The 22,974-nt window shown below is 46.2% G+C and overlaps 1 protein-coding gene across 4 annotated transcripts in view; it reads right to left on the minus strand.

Annotated features, from left to right (window-relative positions):
• The window catches only part of LOC134351452 (anoctamin-4-like), a 226,299-nt gene extending 204,264 nt beyond the window's left edge, over nucleotides 1–22,035 (minus strand). For all 4 annotated transcript variants that reach the window (XM_063057598.1, XM_063057597.1, XM_063057595.1 and 1 more), the window contains exon 1: nucleotides 21,741–22,035. In XM_063057598.1, coding sequence (XP_062913668.1) covers nucleotides 21,741–21,948 — 208 coding nt within the window. In that variant the 5' untranslated portion in view covers nucleotides 21,949–22,035. The remainder of the gene's footprint in view (nucleotides 1–21,740) is intronic.
• Nucleotides 22,036–22,974: the final 939 nt, after the last annotated feature.

The following is a 22,974-nucleotide window of genomic DNA, read 5'->3' on the forward strand; positions in this document are numbered from 1 at the left end:
ATCACCATAACACTGCTCTCACTTGCACCTCCTCCTTTCCCATACATCCAGGCTCACTGCATCTTTCCACTGCCTCAACAATGATAGAGTTCCTCTTGTCCTTACCTACCACACCAGCCCAACATCCTCCGCACCTTCGCCATCTTCAAAGGGATCCTACCACCAAACATATTTTTACCTCTCCCCGCTCTGTATTATATAGGGATCACTTCCTCTGTGATTGCCTTGTCCGTTCGTCTCTCCCCACTAATCTCCCTCCTAGCACTTGTCCCTACAAGCAGGGGAAGTGCTACACCAGCCCATTCACCTCCTCCCTCACCTCCATTCAGGGCCTCAAACTGTCCTTCCAGTGAGGCAAAGCTTCAGCTGCCAATCTGCTGGGGTCGTCTCTTGGGTCCGGTGCTCCCGAGGTGGCCTCCACAACACTGGTGAGATCTTTGTAAATTGGGGGACTGCTTCATCGAGCACCTCTGCTCCATCTGCCAAAAGTGGAACTTTCCAGTGGCCAGACATTTTAATTCCTCTTGTGCCACGAGGAGGCCATCCTCTAGGGCGGCACAGTAGTGTAGTGGTCAGCACAACGCTTTACAGTACCAGCGACCCGGGTTCAATTCCCATCACACGGTAGTGTAGTGGTTAGCACAACGTTTTACAGTACAGGCGACCCGGGTTCAATTCCCATCACACGGTAGTGTAGTGGTCAGCACAATGTTTTACAGTACCAGTGACCCGGGTTCAATTCCCATCACACAGTAGTGTAGTGGTCAGCACAACGTTTTACAGTACCAGTGACCCGGGTTCGATTCCCATCACACGGTAGTGTAGTGGTCAGCACAACGCTTTACAGTACCAGCAACCCGGGTTCAATTCCCATCACACAGTAGTGTAGTGGTCAGCACAATGCTTTACAGTACCAGTGACCCGGGTTCAATTCCCATCACACGGTAGCGTAGCAGTTAGCACAATGTTTTACAATACCAGCTACCCGGGTTCAATTCCCACCGTTGTCTGTAAGGAGTTTATACATTCTTCCCGTTACCGCGTGGGTTTCCTCCGGGTGCTCCAGTTTCCTCCCACAGTCCAAAGACACACTGGTTGGTAGGTTAATTGGGCATTGTAAATCGTCTCATTATTAGACTAGGATTAAATCAAAGGATTGCTGGGTGGTGTGGCTCGAAGCCCTGGAAGGGTGTATTCGGCACTGTATCTCGATAAATAAACAAACACCTTATATTCTGTCTGATGGCATGAATATTGATTTCTCCTACTTGGTAAAAAATTTCCTTCCCCCTTTCCTCTTCTTTGAATTCCCCACTCTGACATCTTACCTCTTCCCACCTGTTTATCACGTCCCCTGGGTCCCCTCCCCCTTCCCTTTCTCCTGTGGTCAACTCCACTCTCTGTCAGATTCCTTCCTCCAGCTCTTTACCTTTCCCACCCACCTGGCTTCACCTTTCACCTTCTAGCTATTCTTCTCCCCCCTACCCCCCCACAGTTTTATTCTGGTGTCTGCCCCCTTTCCTTTCCAATCCTGATGAAGGATCTCAGCCAAAACGTTGACTGTTTATTCATTTCCAAAGATGCCTGACCTGCTGAGATCCTCCAGCATTTTGTGTGTGTTTTGGATTTCCAGCATCTGCAGAATCTCTCATGTTTATAATTGTTGAATGTTATTTTTGCTACATTGTCACATCAAATTCCTATTACATGTAAATGTATATGGTAAATAAAGTTGATCCTTGATCCTTGATATGAATTTACATCTATTGGTATTTCAAAAACATTATCTAAATTTCAGGCTAATTAAATTTCCATTCAGGTTTCGGAATGGAAAAATTTGTATTATAGCAAATCAAACAGGAGTAACCAGTGTTAACACTTGGTAAAACCATCACAAGCAAAACCAGACCAAACCAGATACAGGAGAAGCATCAAAAACAGCTGAAGGCCATTGCTTTGATTTCTATCCTGAGGAATATTCCCAAGGCTCTTTGGTAATGGAGAGGAACTACACAGGATCGGAAAAAGCTGCAGAGTTATAAGCTCAGCAGTCCTGTCATGGGCACTAGCCTCCCTACCATTGAGGACATCTTCAAAAGGCAATGCCTCAGAAAGGTTACATCCATCTTTAATGACCCTCACATGCCATTTTCTCGTTACCACCATCAGGGTGGCTTACAGGAGCCTGAAGCCACACACTCAATATTTTACAAACAGTTTCTTCTCTTCCACCATCAGCCCATGAACCCACGAACACTACCTCACTGCGTTTGTGTTACTTATATAAATGTTGTTCATGTTCATTTTCCTGCCTTGTTGGGTGACATTTTTACGATTTATGTAGCATTTGTCTGTTTTTTTACAAGGCCGGGATGCTAGCTCGATGCTCAACCCAGCATGGATGGAAAGCGTGCAACGATCTGGCTGGATTCAAAGTTTGAACCATCCACCTCGAAGTCCGGTGCTGATGTTACTACACCACTGGCTGGCTAAACACACACACACACACACACTCACACACAGACAGACAGACACACACACACACTCACACTCACACACAGACACAGACATTTATATGTATATTGTGGTAAACCATGTATATATGTTGTAACTCAGTTACCTGTCTGGACACACCCCTCTGCTGACTGCCCCTGTGGCTCCTCCCACAGAGTCCTGTATAAAGGTGTTCGCCTTGCCCCTCCCCCTCAGTCCGGGGGCAGACACTCACTGTGGAGGTCGTATTGTACAGTGAATAAAAGCCTTTCAGTATTTTACCAAACCTCAGTCTTTTGGAGTAATTGAAGGTGCTTCAATTTTATTCGCTGTACGTTTTAAAACATGGAACAGTCCCTGAGACCAGAAAAATTAGACCTCAATCCGCAAACACCTGAAGCTGGAAACGCTTTCGAACTCCGGCTGGCCTGCTTCAAAGCGTATCTAGAGGAGATTAAAGCGACTGACCCCGTAGCGAAGTGCAGAGTTCTACTCTCCAGGGTCAGTCCACAGGTCTATTTGCTGATCAGAGACCAGCCGAACTACGACGGCACAATGAACGCACTCAAAAGGCAATACCTGCGGCTGATAAACAGCGTCTATTCTCGGCATCACTTAGCGACACGGCAACAACGCCCCGGGGAATCGAGTGCTGAGTTTGTCCGGGCCCTACAGACACTCGTGCGGGCCTGCAATTGCCAGGAGCTGACGGCGGCGCAGCATGCAGAACTCCTAGTGAGAGACACCTTCGTCACGGGGACCAGGTCAGTGTACGTGCGCCGGCGGCTGCTGGGAAAAGCCGATCTTACCCTAAGTTCGGCGATCGAGCTGGCTGATACGTTGGAGGCCGCTCTGCATAACTCCGAGGCTCTCCAGGCACGCGATCCCCCGATGGCCTCGTGGGTGCCGCAGACCCCGCAACCCGCCGGCGAATCGACCTCCGCTGCCGCCAGTCGTGAGTCCGCGAAGTGCTACTTCTGCGGACTGGAGAAGCACCCCCGGAAACGCTGCCCGGCACGACAAGCTACCTGCTCCAGCTGCGGAAAGAAGGGCCACTTCGCCAAGGTCTGTAAGTCCAAACCGCGAGCGGGATCGAGCAGTGCCGCGTGCGAGACATGGGGGTCGCCATCTTCCCTGCACACTGCCACCACGTGCGAGACATGGGGGCTGCCATCTTGCCTGCACGCCGCCACCACGTGCGAGACATGGGGGCGGCCATCTTGGTCGGCGCCACCTCCCACTGCCTACGACCAACGGGTGCTCACGGGGCACCCCACCGCGCCGGACCAAGACAGCGACCCCACCCTGGCTTCGGTGACCGTCGACCAAAGCGCTCCCCACCAGCTCGCAAGGTCAATGATGGACATCCTGGTGGAGGGGCACAGGACAAGCTGCCTGTTTGACACAGGCAGCACGGAGAGTTTTATCCACCCGGCCACGGTGCAGCATTGTGGACTCATGATAAGGCTGGTAAGTCGGAGGGTCACCATGGCCTCCAGGTCGCATACAACAGACATCCGCGGGGGTTGTGTAGCGACGCTAGTGGTGCAGGGCACAGAATATCGGGACTTTACGTTACTGGTCTTGCCTCAACTGTGTGCCCCTGTGCTGTTGGGGTTGGACTTCCAGAGCCACCTGAAAAGCGTGACAATGAAGTATGATGGGCCCCTCCCGCCAATTACTGTCATAAATCCCCTGTTTTGTAGAGATATGTCACGTACCCCGCTACTGACCACACACACACACACCGACCCGCGCATCCCACCCAACATCATGCCAACTGCCACACTACCGACACCACTTGCGGCCTCTCCACCCTCAGGATCCCTCCCCCACCGCTGTTCGCCAACCTGACCCCCGACTGTAAACCTGTGGCAACTAAAAGCAGGAGGTACAGCACGGGGGACAGAGCCTTCATTAAGTCGGAGGTGCAGCGGCTGCTCAGGGAGGGGGTCACTGAGGCAAGCACAAGTCCTTGGAGGGCGCAGGTGGTGGTTGTTCGGAACGGGGAGAAGAATAGGATGGTAGTAGACTATAGGCCGACCATCAATAGGTTCACTCAGCTCGACACGTACCCTCTACCCCGCATCGCGGATATGGTCAATCAGATAGTACAGTACAAGGTGTACTCGACCATAGACCTAAAATCCGCTCACCATCAGCTCCCCATCCGCCGGGAGGACTGCCCTTACACCGCCTTCGAGGCGGACGGCAGGCTTTATCACTTCCCCTTCGGTGTCACGAATGGTGTATCTGTCTTCCGGAGGGCAATGGACTGGATGGTGGACCAGTGCCAACTGAAGGCCACGTTCCCATATCTGGATAACATCACCATCTGCGGTCACGAACGGCAGGATCACGACAACAACCTCCAAAAATTTCTCAAGCGGCCAAATCTTTCAACCTCACCTATAACAAGGACAAGTGTGTATTTGGGACCACCCGACTTGCAATCCTTGGATGTGTCATGGAGAATGGAGTCATTGGCCCTGACCACAACCGTATGCGCCCCTTGTTGGAACTCCCTCTTCCCAATACCCTCAGAGCCCTCAAAAGGTGCCTGGGCTTCTTTTCATATTACGCCCAATGGGTCTCTAACTATGCAGACAAGGCCCGCCCCCTGGTCAAGTCCACCACATTCCCCCTCTCTGCCGAGGCCCATGCGGCCTTCAACCGCATAAAAGTGGACATTGCCAAAGCAGCAATGCATGCGGTGGATGAGGCCATTCCCTTCCAAGTAGAGAGTGACGCCTCCGACTTTGCGCTGGCTGCTACCCTCAACCAGGCGGGAAGACCAGTGGCGTTCTTCTCCCGTACCCTTCAAGGCCCTGAAATTCGGCACTCTGCGGTAGAGAAAGAGGCCCAGGCCATAGTGGAAGCTATAAGGCACTGGAGGCACTATCTTGCCGGCAAAAGGTTCACCCTGCTAACTGACCAGTGCTCAGTCGCATTCATGTTTAATAATCAGCAGCGGAGTAAAATCAAAAATGATAAAATTCTGAGGTGGAGAATCGAACTCTCCACCTACAACTATGACATCATGTACAGGCCTGGGAAGCTCAACGAGCCCTCCGATGCCCTATCCCGGGGAACATGCGCCAGCGCGCAGATCGACCGGCTATACACCCTACATGTAGACCTTTGCCACCCGGGAGTCACCCGGCTTTTCCACTTCGTGAAAGCCCGGAACCTGCCTTACTCCCTTGAGGAGATCAGGATGATGACCAGGGACTGCCAAGTCTGCGCAGAGTGCAAACCGCACTTCTACCGACCCGAAAAGGCACCACTCATCAAGGTCACCCGCCCTTTTGAGCGACTGAGTGTTGACTTTAAGGGCCCCCTTCCCTCCACCGACCGCAATGTGTACTTTCTTAACGTAATTGACGAGTACTCGCGGTTCCCCTTCGCCATCCCCTGCCCCGACACCACTACCACATCAGTTATAAAAGCCCTGCGCAAGCTCTTCACTCTGTTCGGATACCCATGCTATATCCACAGTGACAGAGGGTCCTCGTTTATGAGTGACGAGCTGCGCCAATACCTACTGGCTAGGGGAATTGCAACCAGTAGGACCACGAGCTATAATCCCTGGAGGAATGGACAGGTAGAGAAGGAGAATGGCACAGTGTGGAAAGCCACACTCAGCCCTCAGGTCAAAGGGACTGCCGGTCTCCCGCTGGCAGGAGGTCCTTCCCGAGGCACTCCACTCCATCCGCTCCCTGTCATGCACAGCCACCAATGCCACCCCTCATGAGTGGCTCTTTTCTTTTCCCAGAAAATCAACCACTGGAACCACCCTCCCATCTTGGCTGACGTCCCCGGGGCCAGTGCTGCTCCGGAAACATGCGAGGAGCAATAAATACTCCCCGATAGTCGAGAGGGTTCACTTACTTCATGCGAACCACCAGTATGCCTACGTGGTTTTACCTGATGGGCGGGAGGACACGGTCTCCATCCGCGACCTGGCGTCCGCAGGAGCTCCGGGCCCCTACCCTGAACACTCCGTGGTGACTATTGACCCCGTACCCACCAATGTGTGTACCTACGAGACACCGTGCACCCCAAGCCCTATACAGACACCACACGACACTCCCATACCGGGCGCGACGCACACGCACGAGGGATTACCGACGCCTAACGCGCTGGCACCTGAAGTCAGGCCGGAGCCAGCACAACCGCCATCGCCGGTGCTACGTAGGTCACAGCGACGGACTCGACCGCCTGATAGACTTAACCTGTAAATATACTTCTTTTTTTTCTGTAATATAATTTTTATTGTTTTCAAAAAGAATACATGAAAAGATAAAATCTACCCTCCCCCCTCCCCTTAACTCTCCCCCCCCCCATATATATAGTCCTAGCTAAAAGAAAGAAAGAGAGAAAAAAGAAAAGAGCCGCCTGGGTGTTGGAAGGTTTCCACATGCTCCATGGGATTCAAAATAAATTTGGTATAATTATTCGTTACTTTCCCCAAGGGACCAAGGTCTTTATCGGAGCACTTAAATATGCCATCCTATCTTTTGTAAATAAGGGCGCCAAATATTCAAAAATGTTACATATTTATCTCTTAAATTATAAGTAATTTTTTCGAGTGGAATAGAACTAGCCATTTCATTATTCCAACGATCCATACTTAAATACGAATCAGATTTCCAAGTAACTGCTATAGTCTTCTTAGCTACTGCCAATGCAATTTTTATAAATTCTTTCTGATATTTATTCAATTTAAGTTTTGGTTTTATCCCTTCAATATCACCTAATAGAAATAATACAGGGTTATGTGGAAGTTGAGTTCCAGTAATTTGTTCCAATAAGACTCTTAAATTTATCCAAAAGGGTTGAATTTTAAAACAAGACCAAGTAGAATGTAAAAAAGTACCAATTTCTTGATTACACCGAAAGCATTTATCAGATAGATTTGAATTTAATCTATTTATTTTTTGTGGTGTAATATATAATTGGTGTAAAAAATTATATTGTACTAATCTAAGTCGAACATTTATTGTATTTGTCATACTGTCAAGACAGAGTCTTGACCAATTTGTTTCAACAATATTAATATTCAAATCTGTTTCCCATTTTTGCTTTGATTTATGGGTTCCTTGTTTAATTGTCTGTTCTTGAATCAAATTATACATACAAGAAATAAATTTTTTAATTTTCCCTTTTTGAATTAAAATTTCAATTTCATTAGGTTTTGGCAAAAACATTGTTTGACCCAGTTTACCTTTTAAGTAAGCCCTTAATTGAAAATAACAGAAGAAAGTAACAAAAGACCTTTGTTTCAAAACAGACTTATTCCTTTTACAATGGACAATCAACTTTTATATAATTGGTACCAAAAAGGGATTAAATTTATAGGAGATTGTTTTGAACGAGGTATATTGATGTCATTTGAACAATTAAAGGATAAATATAAAATATCTATAAATATACTTGTTGTAAATATTGTCAGTCACTTCACCTCGCGAGACGCTTTTTAAAAAGAAAAGGAGGGGTGAATGTGGTGAGCCATGTATATATGTTGTAACTCGGTTACCTGTCTGAACACACCCCTTTGCTGACTGCCCCTGTGGCTCCTCCCACAGAGTCCTGTATAAAGGTGTTCGCCTTGCCCCTCCCCCTCAGTCCGGGGGCAGACACTCACTGTGGAGGTCATATTGTACAGCGAATAAAAGCCTTTCAGTATTTTACCAAACCTCAGTCTTTTGGAGTAATTGAAGGTGCTTCATATATATAATGTGTCGCACTGTACTGCTGATGCAAAACAACACATTTCAAAATATACGTCGGTGATAAAAAAGCTGACTGGGATTTGGATGTTCTGAACATACAACAGTTAACGGTGCAACTCCAGAATTTGCTACACGTGACCCCCTAATTGCTCGGCTGCTCGCAGCCTCCTGTGGTGCAGTCTGCAGAAATTAGCACCTTCTCCAGAAGCCTGGTATTTATGAACCATCTCTCACTAAAATAAATGCCAAAAATATCACATTGTGTTGCATGAGGTGTGTGGGCTTTCTCATTTGCTGCATAACCACTCTGCACCCCTAAACTGATACACTGACAACCAAGATATAAACTCTCCAAAAATCTGTTTCTGATCAAACAACAAAATGTTTATTTTCTCACATTTTATCCACCACCACAGTTTCATTTGAATGTTCCACTCCTGATTTCAGAATCCCATTCAGAAGCAGGATTATTATCACTGGCATATGTTGTGAAAGTTGTTTTGAGGCAGCACTACAGTGCAATACAATAAATATACAATAAATTATTATATATATATACACACACACACACACACGTACATATATACACACATATACATACATGTACATTTATCTATATGCATATATCTATATCTATACATTGTATTCAGATAGCTTATACATAGATATATATGCAACACACATCAAAGTTGCTGGTGAACGCAGCAGGCCAGGCAGCATCTCTAGGAAGAGGTACAGTCGACGTTTCGGGCCGACTGAAACGTCGACTGTATCTCTTCCTAGAGATGCTGCCGGGCCTGCTGCGTTCACCAGCAACTTTGATGTGTGTTGCTTGAATTTCCAGCATCTGCAGAATTCCTCGTGTTTACATAGATATATATGTTGTTTTGCAAGAGCAGCACAGTGCAATATATAAAAATACCACAAATCACAATAAGAAAAAAATTAAGTTAAATAATAAACATGAGAAATTCTGCAGATGCTGGAAATCCAGAGCAACACACACAATGCTGGAGAAACTCAGCAGGTCAGGCAGCATCTACGGAAATAAATGAACAGTTGATGTTTTGTGGCAAAAAGGAAGGGACAAAATGCCAGAATAAAAAGGTGGGGAGGGGAAGGGAATGAAGACTAGCTGGAAGGTGATAGGTGAAGCCAGGTGGGTGGGAAAGGTAAAAGGCTGGAGAAGATGGAATCTGAAAGGAGAGGAGAGTAGACCATAGCAGAAAGGGGAGGAGGATGAGACCCAGGGGATGGTAATAGGCAGGTGAGAAGAGGTAAAAGGCCAGAGTGGGGAATCGAGGAAGAAGGGACAAGGAGGTCATATTTTTAAACTGGAAGTTGTGCTCCCCCAGCTTGAGGGTGGCCTCATCTGGGCACAAGAGGAGGCCACAGAGTGACGTGTCAGAATGGGAATGGGAATCAGAATTAAAATGCTATTCTGAAGTCTTCTCCCTTCCTCTCCAGCCCAAAAAGTTGAGAGCTTGTTCATTTCCATAGATGCTGTCTGACCTGCCAAGTTCATCCACCATTTTGTGTGCTAAATTAAGTAGGTACTGCAAAACGAGAGTAAAAAAAGTGAGGCAGTGTTCATTGTTTACTGGACTGTTCAGAAATCTGATGGTGGTGGGGAAGGGGCTGCTCCTGAAATGTAGAGTTGGGTCTTCAGGTTCCTGTACCTCCTCCCAGATGGTAGTAATGAGGAGAGGGCATGTCCTAGGAGTGGCTGTCCTTAACAGGTTTGTTTTTTGAAGAAGTCCTTGTTGCTAAGAAGGCTAGTGCCCATGATAGAGCTCTACATTGTAACGTGTCCAAAGGACAGTTAGAAACGGTGATTTTCCTCTCTGGTTTGGTGCCTGAGAGAATTCTTTAAAGCAATATAAAAATAACGCTCAGCAAGTCAGATGCTGTCTATGGAGGGGAATAAACAGTCCAAGAATCTTCATTAGGACTGGAAAGGAAAAGGGAAGAATCCAGAAGAAGAAGGTGGGGGGCGGGGTGGAGAAGTACCAGGTGACAGACGATAGGTGAGACCAGGTGAAGGGGGAGGGGGGTGGAGAAGTACCAGGTGACAGACGATAGGTGAGACCAGGTGAAGGGGGAGGGGGGTGGAGAAGTACCAGGTGACAGACGATAGGTGAGACCAGGTGAAGGGGGGAGGGGGATGCAATGAGAGCTGGGAGGTGATAGGTGGAAAAGCTAAAGAGCTGAAGAAGAAGAAATCTGATGAAAGAGGGGAGTGACAAACAAGAGAAAATCTGCAGATGCTGAAAGTCCAAGTAACACACAAAATCCTGTAGGAAGTCAGCAGGCCAACCAGCATTAATGGAAAGAGTAAGCAGTCGGCACTTTGGGCTGAGACCCTCCATCAGGAGTAGAGAGCGATGGGAGAAAAGGAAGGGAGTGGGGCTTCAAAGAGAGGTGATAAGCAGATGAGTAGAAGAGATGGGGTAAGAATGGGAGACAGATTGGGGAATGGAAAAAGAAGGAAGGGGAAGTGGAGAGAAGTTATTTTATTTTATTTTTTATTGAGAGATGCAGTGAAGAACAGGCCCGTAGATTATAAGACTATAAGACATAGGAGCAGAATTAGTCCATTCAGCCCATTGAATCTGCTCTTCCATTCCATCATGGCCGATCCCAGATCTCACTCAACCCCATACATCTGCCTTCTTGCCATATCCTTTGATGCCCTGACTGATCAGGAAACTATCAACTTCCGCCTTAAACATACCCATTGACTTGGCCTCCACTGCAGTCTGTGGCAGAGCATTCCACAGATCTACTACTTACTGGCTTAAAAAAAATTCCTCCTTACCTCTGTTTATAAAGGGTCACCCCTCAATCTTGAGCTTGTGCCCTCAAGTTCTGGATACCCCCACCGTAGGAAACATCCTCTCCACATCCACCCTATCTCGTCCTTTCAACATTCAGTAGGTTTCAATGAGATGCTCGCATTCTTCTAAATTCCAGTGAGTACAGGCCCAAAGCTGCCAAATGCTCCTCATATGTTAACCCCTTCATTCCTGGAATCATCCTCATGAACCTCGTCTGGACTCTCTCCAATGACAACACATCCTTTCTAAGATATGGTGCCCAAAACTGTTGACAATACTCCAAGTGTGGCCTGACTGATGTCTTAAAAAGTCTGAACATTATCTCTTTGCTTTTATATTCTATTCTCCCTGAAATGAATGCAAACATTGCATTTGCCTTCTTTACCACAGACTCAGCCTGTAAATTAACCCTCTGGGGGTCTTTCATGAGGACTCTTAAGTCCCTCTGCACCTCTGATGTTTGAACCTTCTTTTCATTTAGATAATAGTCCGTACTATTGTTCCTCTTACCAAAATACATTATCATACATTTCCCAACTCTGTATTCCATCTGCCACTTTTTTGCCCATTCTTCCAATTTGTCTAAGTCCTGCTGCAATCGCATTGCTTCCTCAGCACTACCTACCCCTCCACCTATCTTCATATCATCCGCAAACTTAGCCACAAAGCCATCAATTCCATTATCCAAGTCATTGAAAAGTATTTGTTCCAATACTGACCTCTGAGTCACTGGCAGCCACCCAGAGAAAGCCCAGTTGTAGCCTCCTGCCTGTCAGCCATTCCCCTATCCATGCCAGTATCTTCCCTGTAGCACCTTAGGGTTTTACTCTGCGTGGCACCTTACCAAATGCCTTCTGAAAATCCAAGTAAGTAACATCTACTGCCTCTACTTTGACCATCCTGCTTGATACTTCCTCAAAGAAGTCTAACAGATCTGTCAGGCAAGATTTACCTTTACAGAAACTATGCTGACTTTGATTTATTTTACCATTAGTCTCCAAGTACTTCAAAACGTAATCCTTAATCCAACCACTGAGGTTAGGCTAACTGGCCTATAATTTCCTTTCTTTTGCAATCCTCCACTCCTCTAGCCTTTCTGGCTCAATGGGCTGTGCTGCCTAGCAACCCATCTATTTAACCCTAGTCTAATCACTGGACAATTTACAATGACCAATTAACTAACCTCTAACAGGGATGTCTTTGGACTGTGGGAGGAAACCAGGGCAATTGGTGGACACCCACACGAGAAGGAATGTACAAACTCCTTACAAATGGTGCTGAAACTAAACTCTGAACGCTGCACCCTGAGCTGTAATAGTGTTATGTTAACCACTATGCTACTGTGGCACCCCAATACCTGAAGTTAAGGAAATTGATATTCATGCCATTAGGTTGGTAGCTACCCAGATGGAACATAAGGTGTTGCATCTTCATCCTGAATATGGCCTCATTGTGGCAGTAGAGAAGACATATTAGAATGGGAGCGGGACATTGAATTGAAATAGATGGTCACCAGCAAATCTCACCTTGTTTAGTGGACGGTGTGAAAATGCTCGACGAAACAGTCCCCCAATCTATGTTGGGTTTCACCAGTATAGAAGAGGATGTGCTAGAATCACCAGATATAGACGTTCAAAAGCCTCGATAGAGTGTGCGTGGAGAGGATGTTTCCTATGGTGGGGGACTTTAAGATCAGAGGGCACAGCCTCAGAAAAGAGGGAAGTCTTTTTAGAACAGAGATGAGGAGGAATTTCTTAAGCCAGAGAGTGATGAATCTGTGGAATTCATTGTCACAGGTGGCTGTGGAGACCAAGTCTTTATGTATATTTAGGGCAGAGGTTGATAGATTCTTGATTGGTCAGGGCATGAAGGATATGGGGAGAAAGCAGGAGATTGGGGCTGAGAGGGAAATGGATCAGCCATGATGGAATGGTGGAGCTGGCTTGATTTCACATAGCCTAATTCTGCTCCTATATCTTATAGTCTTATGATTCCAACAGTGCAAATAAATATTTTTTTTATTTAGAGAAGAATTCTCACAGATACCAAACCAGGAAGGAAAAGCACCATTTCTAACAGCCCTTTAGACATGTTGGATGGAGTGAATTAAAGATCAGAGCGTGCAAATGGAAGTATGTTGGTGGATAAAATGTCTGGAAAATATTCCCTCATCTGGAAGGATTAGCATTCTTCAACACCCTATCTACCTGTGTTGCCCCTTTCAGGTAACTGTGGAACTGAACCACTGGATCTCTCCATTCAGGTAACTGTGGAACTGAACCACTGGATCTCTCCATTCACTGACATTACTTCGTACCCTACCGTGTCAACCTCCTATTTGCCTACTGAAAATGCATCTCCTTTGGACTTGTCAGCAGCCTGAGACACCCTTCCGCAACATCATCAAATTTTACGTCATCCACAAACTTACTAATCATATTACCTCCAATATTCACAGTTATTGATCATTGATACATATCAACAACAGCAGAAATCATAATCAGATTTATCATCACTGACATATGTCGTGAAATTTGTTTCACAACACCAGCAGCACAGTACAAAAACATAAAGTAGACTACAAATTATAATTATATATAATGTGTGTGTGTGTGTGTATGTGTATGTGTGTGTGTGTGTCTGTGTCCTCAATGCTGGGGAGGCTAGTGATTGAGTTTCCAGCTTTCTGAACTTTCTGCAGCTTTTTCCAATCACCTCCGTACCAGGCAGTGATGCAACCAGTCAGAATGCTCTCCACTGTACATCTGTGTGATTTGCTAAAGTCCCAGCATCGATCCCTGTGGAAAATCATCAGTCATAGATTTAAAATGGGAAAAATGTCCTTCCACTCCTACTCTCTGCCTGCTCAGACTACACCTATTTTGGTTTAAACCAGCTCACCCTGAGTCACACCAGCTTTAATCTTTTGGATCATTGTACCATGTCAGACCAAAGTCTGTATAGACAATGGTCAGCACCCTGCCTGCATCAGTTCTCTCCACAAAAGCTCAATGAAACCAGTGAATCAGGATTTCCACTGCAGAAAATTGTAAACTCAGTCAGCTCCATCGTAAGCACCAGCCTCCCCAGCGTCCAGGACATCTTTAAAAGGTGACGGGTCAAGAGGCAGTGTCTATCATTAAGGATCTTCATGACCCAAAACTTTCCCTCTTCTCATTGCTACCATTGAGCAGGAGGTACAGGAGCCTAAAGACACACACTCAACATTTCAGGAACAGATTCATTCTCTCCACCATCAGATTTCTGAATGAATACCTCACTATATATTGCACTTCATAGGTTTTTTTATTATTACGAATTGCAATGTACTGTTGTTGCAAAGCGACAGATTTCATGACATATGCCAGTGATGTCAATCCTGATTGATGTGTTTGAGGAGGCAGCTCAGAAAATTTATGAAGACAGGTAGCAGATATTATTTACGGTGACTTTTGCAAAAAACTTGACAAAATCCCACATGGTCCAGCTGCTTAGGGCATATGCGATCCAAGGTGTGTTGATAAACTAAATCCACAAATAGATTGGTGATAGCAGGTGGAGAGTTATTCTGTGCTCACTTCTCCAGGCCATGCTCTCTTCTCGCTGCTGCCGTCGGGAAGTAGGTAGAGGAACCTTAGGACCCACACCACCTACAACACTTACTGCTCCTGAGCCATCAGAGTCTTGAACCAGTGGGGATAGCTTCACTCAACCAGCAGGGATAACTCACTCCACTGCTGAACGGTTCCCACAACCTATGGACACACTTTCAAGGACTCCTTATCTTATGTCCTCGATATTTATTGTTTATTAATTATTATAGTTTTTTATCTTGTACTTGCACAGCTTGTTGTCTTTTGCACACTGGTTGTTTGGGTGTGGTCTTTCATTGATTCTATAATATTTCTGTGATTTGCTGAGTATGCCCGCAAGAAAACGAATCTCAGGTTTGTATATTGTGACATATAGACAGTTCGATAATACATTTACATTGAACATTGAATTTTGTACTTTGTAGTGTTTTACTGACTGTGAGTCTGTAACTAAAGAGATCACTACTGGAATCATTGATGCTTGTCGCAGATACACTCAGTCACTTGATTCAGTGCACCTGCTCGTTAATGCACATTTCTAATCAGCCAATCATGTGGCAGCAGCTCAAAGCATAAAAGCATGCCGACATGGTCAAGAGGCTCGGTTTTTCAGACCAAACATCAGAAGAGGGAAGACTTTGATCGTAGAATGATTGCTGGTGCCATATGGGGTGGTTTGACTATATCAGAACTGCTGATTCCTGGGATTTTTATGCACAACAGTCTCAAGAGTTTACAGAGAATTGTGTGAAAAACAAAAAATCCAGTGAGCGACAGTTCTGTGGGTGAAAATGCCTTGCTAAAGAGAGAGGTGAGAGGAAAATGGCCAGTCTAATTCAAGCTGACAGGAAGGTGACAGTAACTCAAATAACTACATGTTACAACAGTGGTGTGCAGAAGAGCATCTCTGAATGCACAACACATCAAATCTTGAAGTGGATGGGCTACAGCAGCAGAAAACTACGAACATACACTCCGTGACAACTTTATTAGTGCAGGAAATACCCAATAAAGTGACCACTGAGTATATATGTCACCATATACTATCCTGGGATTAATTTTTTTTGCACAAAAGAACAAAGAATCAATGAAGAACTACGCAAAAGCAAGACGGACAAAAAATCAATGAGCAGAAGACAAATACAAAAAAAATCATAATGATAATAAATGAGTAAGCAAATATATAATACTGAGAACACCCAGCACCCAGGACATGCCCTCTTCTCATTGCCATACATAAACATACATACATACACACACTCAGCATATATATTCTGATTTTGAACATGAGTAGCAGACTCGAAAGTGAGTCTGTAGGTTGTGGGATCAGTTCAGTGCTGGGGTGATTGAAGTTATCCACACCCATTCATGATCCTGATGGTTGAGGGGTAATAACTGTTCCTGAACCTGGTATGAGGGTCCTGAGGCTCCTGTACCTTCTTCCTGATGGCAGTAGTGAGAAGAGAGCATGGCCTAGATGGTGGTGGTCATTGACTGGTGCTGCTTTCTTGTGACAGTGCTCCTTGTAGTTGTGCTCAATGGTGTGGAGGGCTTTTCTGTGATGGATGTGGGCTGTGTTCATAACTTTTGTAGGATTTTTCATTCAAGGGCATATCAGGCCATGAGGCAACCAGTTATGATACTCTCCACTGTGCATCTAAAGAAGTTTGTCAAAGTTTTAAATGACATGGTGAATCCACACAACACTTTAAGAAAGTGGAGCCACTGCTATTCCTTCTTTGTAATGACACTGTGTGTTAGTCCCAGGTCAGATCCTGGTCTCCACCTTACAGAAGGACATGGTCCAAGGACAGACAGATCCTGGTCTCCACACTACAGAAGGACATGATCCCAGGTCAGATCCTGATCACCACACTACAGAAGGAATGGTCCCAGGTCAGATCCTGGTCTTTACACTACAGAAGGACATGATCCCAGGTCAGATCCTGACCACCACACTACAGAAGGACATGATCCCAGGTCAGATCCTGGTCTCCACACTACAGAAGTACATGGTCCAAGGCCAGACAGATCCTGGTCACCACACTACAGAAGGACATGATCCCAGGTCAGATCCTGGTCTCCACACTACGGAAGGACGTGGTCTCAGGTCAGATCCTGGTCACCACACTACAGAAGGACATGGTAGCTTTACAAAGATGGAAGAAGAGTTTTACCAGGATGTTGCCAGGAATAGAGGCTTTATAAAGGGAGAGATTGAAGAGGCTGGCTTATTCTCACTAAAACTTTTATCTTTCCGAAGTGTTCACCCTTTCTGCAACTGTGATACTATTCCTGATCACTTCTGCACCTCTCTTCCCTCCCTCCCTACTCATTTAGAGACATCTTAACCCTGGCACATCCCACGTCCATTCCTACCCTTGTGACAGTCAGTCTCTGTAATGGTCACAACATCATAGTTCCATGTACTGATCCATGCTCTAAGTTCATCACCCTTTTTCCTGATACTTCTTGCCTTAAAATGGACACACTTCAACCTATCCCGACAGCAATTTTGCTCTATCAACTGCCTATCTCTCCTCACAGACTCTCGACACGCTGCATCAACCTGTACACCAACTGCCCTATCCTCTGCCCTATCGCTCTGTTTCCCATCTCCCTGGCAAACTAGATTAAAACCTCCCCAACAGCTCTAGCAAACCTGTCCACAAGGATATTGATCCCCCTCGAGTTCAGGTGTAAGCTGTCTTTTTTGTATAAGTACTACCTTCCCCACTGTTCCCAAAATCTGAATCCCTGCCCCCTGCATCTATTCCTCAGCCAAGCATACCCTCACTGGTGCATGGTACAGGCAGCAATCTGGAGATTACTACACTGGAGGACCTGCTTTTCAGCTTTCTACTTAGTGGATACAAGTTTCTCAGCCTAAGTCCTCCAGAATTGGAGAGGGTCCAGAGGATTTTACGAGAATTATTCTGGAAATGAAAGGGTTAATGTATGAGGACTGTTTTGTTGGCTCTGGGCCTGTGTTCAAAGAAGTTTATAAGAATGTAGGAAGATCTCATTGAAACCTATTGAATATTGAAATGCCCAGACAGAGTAAATGTGGAAAACATGTTTCCAGTAGTGAGGGAGTCTAGGACCAGAGGGCACAGACTCAGAACAGAGGATCGTCAATTTAGAATGGAGGAAAGGAGGAACTTCTTTAGCCAGAGGGTGGTGAATCTGTGGAATTCATTGCCAGAGGCGGCTGTGGAGGTCAAGTCTTTGGGTATATTTAAAGCAGAGGTCGAGAGGTTCTTGATTAGTCAGGGTATCAAAGGTTATGAAAGGAGTCAGCAGAATTCCTCTCCATAGATGTTGCCTGACTTGTTGAGGTCCCCAGCATTTTGTGTGTTACTCTGGATTTTCAGCATCTGCAGAATCTCTTGTGTTTATGCTTGTTGTACCTTCTGAAGGGTTGACCCCTGAAGAAAACTCAAGGGAGGTGGTGAGATGGAAGAATGAACCCACACTCCTGGGTGTGACTGAAATGGACAAAGCGAGGAATGATTCCATTGGGGGACTGGTGAACTCCGTGAGGGTACAATTAACACACAAGAAAGGTCAGGCATGGTACGTGTGTCCTCAACAGACACTGGGGCTTGAGTACCTCAGTTACAGGGAAAGACTGAATCGATTAGGACTTTATTCCTTGGAGTATAGAAGAACGAGGGGCGATTTGATAAAGGTATATAAAGTTATGAAGAGTATAGATTGGGAAAATGCAAGCAAGCTTTTTCCACTGAGGTTGAGTGAGTCTCGAACTAGAAGTCATGGATTAAGAGTGACATGTGAAATGTTTAAGGGGAACATGAGGAGGAACTTCCTTACTCAGAGTGTAGAATGAGCTGCTAGCGGAAGTGGTGGACATAGTTTTGATTTCAACACTTAAGAGAAATTTGGACAGCTACATGAAACGGAAGTGTATGGAAGGCTATGATCCAGGTGCAAGTCAACGGGACTAGGCAGATTAATAGTTCTGCATGGACTAGATGGGCTGAAGGGCCTGTTTCTGTGCTGTAGTATTCTATGTCTCTATAGGATAGATCTGCATGGACTAGATGGGCCGAAGGGCCTGTTTCTGTGCTGCAGTGTTCTATGTTTCTAAAAGATGCTGGCATAAAGGCAAGGAAAAGACAGAAGGTGAGGATGAAATGAGTGAGAAAGCAGAGGGGATGCTAACTGAGGTACACTGGACAATGAAGACCTAGGATCTGCAATGGTGACCTCATTTAGATCAAATCAATATATATATATGTGTATATGTTCCGCAGATGCTGGAAATCCAGAGTAACACACACAAAATGCTGGAGGAACTCAACAGATCAGGCAGCTTCCATGAAAAGGAATAAACAGTTAATGTTTTGGACTGAGATCCTTCATCAAGTTCCGATGAGGGGTCTTGGCCCAAAACATCGACTTTTCTTCCTTTGCTGAAACCACTCCGAAACTCTGATCTTTTGCCACACTAGCACGGGGTTTAAATCACTACTGCCGGGTTTGTGAGCCCCACCATAAAGCTAAAATGGAACAATCAATTCTCCCATCTGTAACAGTGATAATCCAGTCATCCAGAAACCTCACCACAAACTGACACCACATCAAATTCACCATCTACAAGGAGCACTGTCACAGGAAAGCAGCATCCATCGTCACGGACCCCCACCATCCAAGCCATGCTCGTTTCTCACTGCTGCCATCAGGAAGGAGGGGAGGAGACTCAGGACCTGCATCACCAGGTTCAGGAACAGTTATTACTCCCCAACCATCAGGCTCTTGAACCAGAGTGGATAATTTCACTCAACAGCACACACCACAACACTTGAAATGTTCCCACCTATACCTACACTGAACCCATGGGCTCACCTTCAAGGACTCTTCTTCTCATGTTCTCAGTATTTATTGCTTATTTATTATCATAGGGTCATAGAAAAGTACAGCATAGAAACAGGCCCTTCAACCCATCTAGTCCATGCTGAACCATGCCTATTCCCATGGACCTGCACCAGACCCATAGCCCTCCATACCCCTACCATCCATGTACCTGTACAAACCACTTAAACATTGAAATCCAGCTCACATGCACCACTTGTGCTGGCAGCTCATTACACTCTCCCGACCGTCTGAATGAAGAGGTTTCTCCTCATGCTCCCCTTAAACTTCTCACCTTTCACCCTTAACACATGACCTCTGGTTGCAGTCCCACCTAACCTCAGTGGAAAAAGCCTGCCTGCATTTACTCTATCTATACCCCTCATAATTTTGTATTCTCATAATTCTCTATCACATCTACTCTTAATCTTCTATGTTCTGAGGAATAAAGTCCTAAACTATTCAATCTTTCCTTACAACTCAGATCCTCCAGACCAGGCAACATCCTTGTAAATTTTCTCTGTACTCTTTCAACCTTATTTACATCTTTCCTGTAGGTAGGTGACCAAAACTTCACTCAATACTCCAAATTAGGCATCACCAATGTCTTATACAACTTCAACATAACATCCCGTCTCCTGTACTCAGTACTTTGATTTATGAAGGCTAATGTGCCAAAAGCTTTCTTTATGACCCCATCTACCTGTGACACCACCTTTACTGAATTATAGACCTGTATTCCCAGATCCCTTTGTTCTACCGCACTCCTTAGTGCCCTACCATTCACTGTGTAAGACCTACCCTGGTTGGTCCTACTGAAGAGCAAAACCTTGCACTTGTCTGCAATAAATTCCATCTGCCATTTTTCAGCCCATTTTTCCAGCTGGTCCAAATCCCACTGCAAGCCATGACAGCCTTCCTCACTGTCCACTACGCACCAGTCTTGGTGTCATCCGCAAATTTGCTGACCCATTTAACCACATTATCATCCACATCATTAATATAGATGCCAAACAGCAATGGACCCAGCACCGATCCCTGCGGCACTCCACTAGTCACAGCAATTTATTATTAATCTTTATTATTATTTTTGTGTCTTTGTATTTACTATGAATGTTCGCAAGAAAATAAATCTCAGGGTTGTGGATGGTGACACATATGCACTTTGATAATAAATTTACTTTGAACTTTGAGGTAGCTACAGGCAGTGAAGCTGCTTTCTTCCACATAAATAATGTGTGGTTACCACCAGTGAGTAGTACTTAGCAAAGCATTCACTGTGAGTCTTTCTCCAGGATATAGCACAAAACTAGAGTATTTCGCAAGCTCACTAACACCTGGCCAATTACTCAATGGGCTGAGTCGCCCAATTCTGCTCATATGTACTATGCTTTGAAAAGTCTTTGCTTCAGTAATTGATGGGAGTGAGCGATTGAGCTACGTTGTGAAGTGGTTCCATGCAGGCAGGTTCTCCCGCCGCCCTCCACAGTCTTTGGGAATGCTTATTTAGTGACAGGATGCAATTAAACTTCAGCGCACAGTTCAGGATTACATCTCCATTATCTGCTCCACTGTGGATTGCCTTATAACCCAAGGTAGCTCTGGTTGTCAGTGTATTTCTTCCCTGCTCTTCTCTGTCTCTCAGTCTCTTTCTCCAAACACATCTATTTTCTTTTTTCCCTCATCCCCTACCTCAGTGTACCCCGCTCTTCACTATTCACAGCTCTTCCCCTCTTGTCTCCGTCTTTATTGCTCCCTCTCACTTGTTCCCATGTGTTGTCCATTCCCTCTGCTGGTCAGTCCTGTCTCCTTCTCGCCTGCCACCTTCCCTTTGTTCTTCTCTCCTCTGCATTCCTTTCTCCATCTCTCCCTCTCCCCATTCCACATCCTTCGTTCATTTCTGTCTCTCTCTCCTTTTATATATTTTGTCTCTCGCTTCCTCCTCTGCCTCTCTTAATCCTCTCTCCTTTCCCCGTCACAGTCCACCCTTATCTCTTTATATTTTTCTCGCTCTCCCTGAGATTCCCCCCACACACGCATCTTTGTTCTTTCTTTGACCCATCGTCGTTTCTTTTCCCCTTTCCCCATCTCTCTCTGTCTCTCCCACGCACACACATGCACACCTTTGTTCATTTCACTGACCCCATCGCCATCTCTCCCCCCACCCCGCCCCGTTTCTCTTTCACTCTCGCGGATTATTTTCGTACCTTGTCCGGTTAGCGGCGAGCCTCCAGGTCTTCCTGCGGGTGGACTTTCGGTCAGAGGCAGGGTCTCCCCCACCGACTGCAGCTGCCCCACGTTAGCGCCCCTTGCCCTGTAGCCCTTTGAGTCGAGAGAGCCGCCGGCCGGCAGCGGGTTGACGCCGAGAGCCGGACTCCGATGTTCAGCACCAGCAGGGCGGACAGCGCTCCACATGCTTGTCCCAGGAGCCCGTCCAAGCCCATACCTGCCGATCGCAGCAGGCTGCGGATCCGAGTGACTCCCAATCTCCCTCAAACTTGTGCAACGTTTCAGCCCGGCTGCGTTCACGTGGTGGAACCGACCGGCAGATCTGGCCGCTGGCCAGCTGCGATGTGGCCAACTCCCGCTCCACGCCCAGAGACTTCACACCCACTCAGGCACGGACCCGGACCCGTGGCATACCACCCCATCACTGCTGCCTGCAGGCATCCACTGCACAGCATCACAAGGCGGCCACTCGGCCCCTCGTGCGCGGAACAGCCTATCGAAAGAGGTTTCGCAGAAACAATGTTACGGTTGCGGTCGAATTCATCGAACATATGGTGGAAGAGTCTAGGTCTAGAGGACACAGCCACAGAATAGAGGGATGTCCATTGAGAACAGATTTAAGAAGGGGAGGTGAGTCTGTGGAGGCCAAGTAATTGGGTATACAGTATTTAAAGCGGAGGTTGATAGGTTCTTGATTAGTCAGGGTGTCAAAAGTCATGGGGAGAAGATAGAACAATGGGGATAATAAATCAGCCATGATGAAATGGCAGAACAGACTTGATGGGCCGAATGGCCGAATCTGCTCCTATCTCTTATGGTCTTATAGTCTAACACTGAATAGTGAAATGCAGCCCCTTTGTCCCACAATGTCTGTGCCTTCCTGTCAGCATCCATCATCAAGGGCCCCCACCAATCAAGCCATACTCTCTTCTCTCTGCTGCTATCAGGAAGAAGGTACAGGAGCTTGAGGACCCCAACACCAGGTTCAGGAACAGTTATTATCCCTCAATTATCAGGCTCCTGAACCAGAAGTCAACTCACAAACAAGAGAGAATCTGCAGATGCTGGGAATCCGAACAACACACACAAAATCCTGGAGGAACTCAGCAGGCCTGGCAGCATCTGTGGAAAAAAAGTACAGTCGATGGTTCGAGCCGAACTGGCCTGAAGTGTCAAATGTACTTTTTTCCATAGATGCTGCCTGGCCTGCTG

The sequence above is a fragment of the Mobula hypostoma genome, chromosome 9, assembly GCF_963921235.1.
Source record: "Mobula hypostoma chromosome 9, sMobHyp1.1, whole genome shotgun sequence".
NCBI classification, from domain to species: domain Eukaryota; kingdom Metazoa; phylum Chordata; class Chondrichthyes; order Myliobatiformes; family Myliobatidae; genus Mobula; species Mobula hypostoma.